Source organism: Dipteris shenzhenensis, chromosome 24, assembly GCF_047967505.1.
Source record: "Dipteris shenzhenensis isolate YYH24624 ecotype China chromosome 24, Dip_SZ_1.0, whole genome shotgun sequence".
NCBI classification, from domain to species: domain Eukaryota; kingdom Viridiplantae; phylum Streptophyta; class Polypodiopsida; order Gleicheniales; family Dipteridaceae; genus Dipteris; species Dipteris shenzhenensis.
Genome location: NC_141619.1, coordinates 10,242,470 through 10,244,992, shown reverse-complemented (window position 1 = coordinate 10,244,992; position 2,523 = coordinate 10,242,470). Strand labels below are relative to the sequence as shown.

The 2,523-nt window shown below is 39.3% G+C and overlaps 1 protein-coding gene across 2 annotated transcripts; it reads left to right on the top strand.

Moving 5' to 3' along the window:
* The first annotated feature begins 693 nt into the window (after window positions 1-693).
* Window positions 694-1,693, top strand: LOC147886200 (uncharacterized). 2 transcript variants are annotated; one of them, XM_087396002.1, is made up of 3 exons: window positions 694-985; window positions 1,209-1,288; window positions 1,385-1,693. In XM_087396002.1, exons 1-3 carry the CDS (start codon window positions 721-723, stop codon window positions 1,442-1,444), a joined length of 405 nt encoding a protein of 134 aa, XP_087252128.1. In that variant the 5' UTR covers window positions 694-720; the 3' UTR covers window positions 1,445-1,693. The 2 variants fall into 2 exon arrangements, with proteins under 2 accessions (XP_087252128.1, XP_087252129.1); XM_087396003.1 differs by having other exon boundaries at window positions 1,380-1,693.
* Window positions 1,694-2,523: the final 830 nt, after the last annotated feature.

Genomic DNA, 2,523 nt, shown 5'->3' with positions numbered 1-2,523 from the left:
CTCTCGTATTAGGCTCTTAAGAAATTGAGATTAGCAGTTGGCCAATAGGAAGGGTGGAGCACTTAAGAAAGGAGGTTTCCCTTCTAATTGGTCGCACAATTGACAATCTGTCACTTTACCTCTATTTACTTTGCTAAAGGTCTTTAAAAGAAACCTTGGCTATTGACTCCTCGAAAGACATCCACAGTGAATGATTGACCATAGTTCAAGTTAATCCTAACCCTTGAATGTGTGGCATGTGGCAGTTATCCAATGGCTTACCCAATACTCCTAATAGAAAAAGATGATCTGCCAAGCTCTCCTTTCACCAGTTTTTGGATGATGAATGCCTTAGTACTGGCCATCACCTAACTTAAGCGTTGGCTCTTATAGTTCCACAAATTTTTGGAAAGTTTAAACATAAAGATTAGCTTCCTATTACTACCGGATGACCACAATAGCTTCGGATTTGAACTCCAAAATTATGAAGGCCAGCTCCCCCATGGATGAGTCCTAAAAAGACAGCCCTCCATGCCGCCCATTTACTATAGAAGTGGGTATCACGTATGACGTATGGACTTGAAACGGTCAAGGCGGGCAGTGAAAACGAGTCTAGAGTGTTGTGGAATTTTGGTGGTGTTGACTTGTCAAAGTCGTTGGCATAATAGTATATTGGTCCTACAATTGTCACCTAATCGTCCACCGTCTGTATTTTATCAACCTCTCAGGTCGTCTCTCTAAATGCCAAGTTGCTACCCATTGCAGAGTTCAGCCCCTGCGCTGTGCTTTATCACCCTTCGGTCACTCCCGGTGATCCAATTCCTTCAAGTTTTCCTTGAACGCATTCCGCTGTCTCCGATGACATTCACTTTGGGCCAGACACATCATTGCAGGCTCTTACGGCCTCCCCGCGCCCGCAGCGGTTTCTTATTAGTCATATGCATGCTAGCACTTACAGCGGCGACCCACATAGTTCCATCGGACGAAGCTAGGATCGTCTCCCAAGGTGATTCGCAGTCAACTCTATATATTCTCTACGTTTTAATTGCTTTGTTTTCAGAGCTGCTTTGTTTGTTTTAATAGGTTAGTCACGCAGCTTCATGGCTTTTCCTTGAAGATGGGAAATACCCATGACTCATGAGGAGTTCTTAGCTGAAGCTTGAGCACATCATCTTCTTTGCAGACTCACTAGTCTTTCTAACTAGTCAATACTCTTGAATTTAGAGCAGATGGAGCCTCCATATTGCCAAACACAGATCATTCCTCGTCAAGCGGCATCGCTTATTCTTTCAGAGGATCAAGGAGCTTGGTATGTCTAACACAAAAACCTTTTAATACGTTGAAGTAGTCCTTGCAAGGGGGATACAAAGAATGATTAATTTCGTCCTTTTGCGTGAAAGAATAGAGCGTGACAGGACAACCATCCGGGGGAGTATCTGGATCGCCAGGATCTAATTGCTGTTAAAGAAGAAGATTGGGCCAAGCAACTGCCATGGCTTCTTGTCAGATGGGTACCTTCTTTCCGCGTCGCATCACAAATTGGGGAGGTGTTGAAACAGCCGGTCGATCAGTTCATGTACAGAATGTCGATGTAAGTAGGAGAAGAAAAAGGTAGCGCTATCTAACGTCTTTATCGAAGGAGATGATTGCACGCACAATAGATGTCAAAGTTTTAAGCATTAAGCATTCGTAAATAAGCCTCCCAAATACGTGATGAATGACACGTAGCAAAGAAAACGTGCTTGTTTACTTGTTGATTGATCTAATAAAGCTTTTGTTATAAAAATCAACATGAAAATATTTTGTGCTAGTATGCCTTGCTAGTGCATTGAATATGTCAATGGGCAAAATGTCATGAGTAATCTCATCTTTTCATATGAAATCCATAGTGAGTTGAATTGCCTGAACATATTAACATAAGCCATTCCCTTAGTTTTAACTGTGCTTGTTCTTGAAGTTGCACATCCAACTATGGGGTTTACTTAGAAATATGTAAGCATACCACATGGTTTCAATTTATTTCAAAAAGTTAAGGTATATTATTTACATATCAAGGTTTTTGACTATTTATCGAGCTTTTTTATTATTTACACATTGGGTTCCTAATTTATAAAAATTATTTACATATCTACTGTTTAATTAAATTTTGAAAAAGAGACATAAATTTCTATTAAAAAAAGGGTATTTTTTATCTAAAATTTACAATAAGGGATTTTTTTAATGTACCAAGCACACATCATATCTAGGGTTTTGTAATAATGCACCCTCAAGAACATGCATTTATTGTAGCATGCCATTTGATGATTGAGTCTTATATATATTGTTAAATCATTTTCATTACAAATGCGCTTTTGAAGTCTAAAAGGAAATTTCACTTTAATGTAGTTGAATTTTATTCAAAAAAGGTTCTTGCTCATAAGCATTCACTCCATGTTCAAGTGGAGCATGACTTCACATATGTTAAAGAACGAGCATTTGCGATCCATGCTAGCACACATTCCTTACTTGAACCGCAAGGTACTAGGATGTAAAGGCCTACAAGTG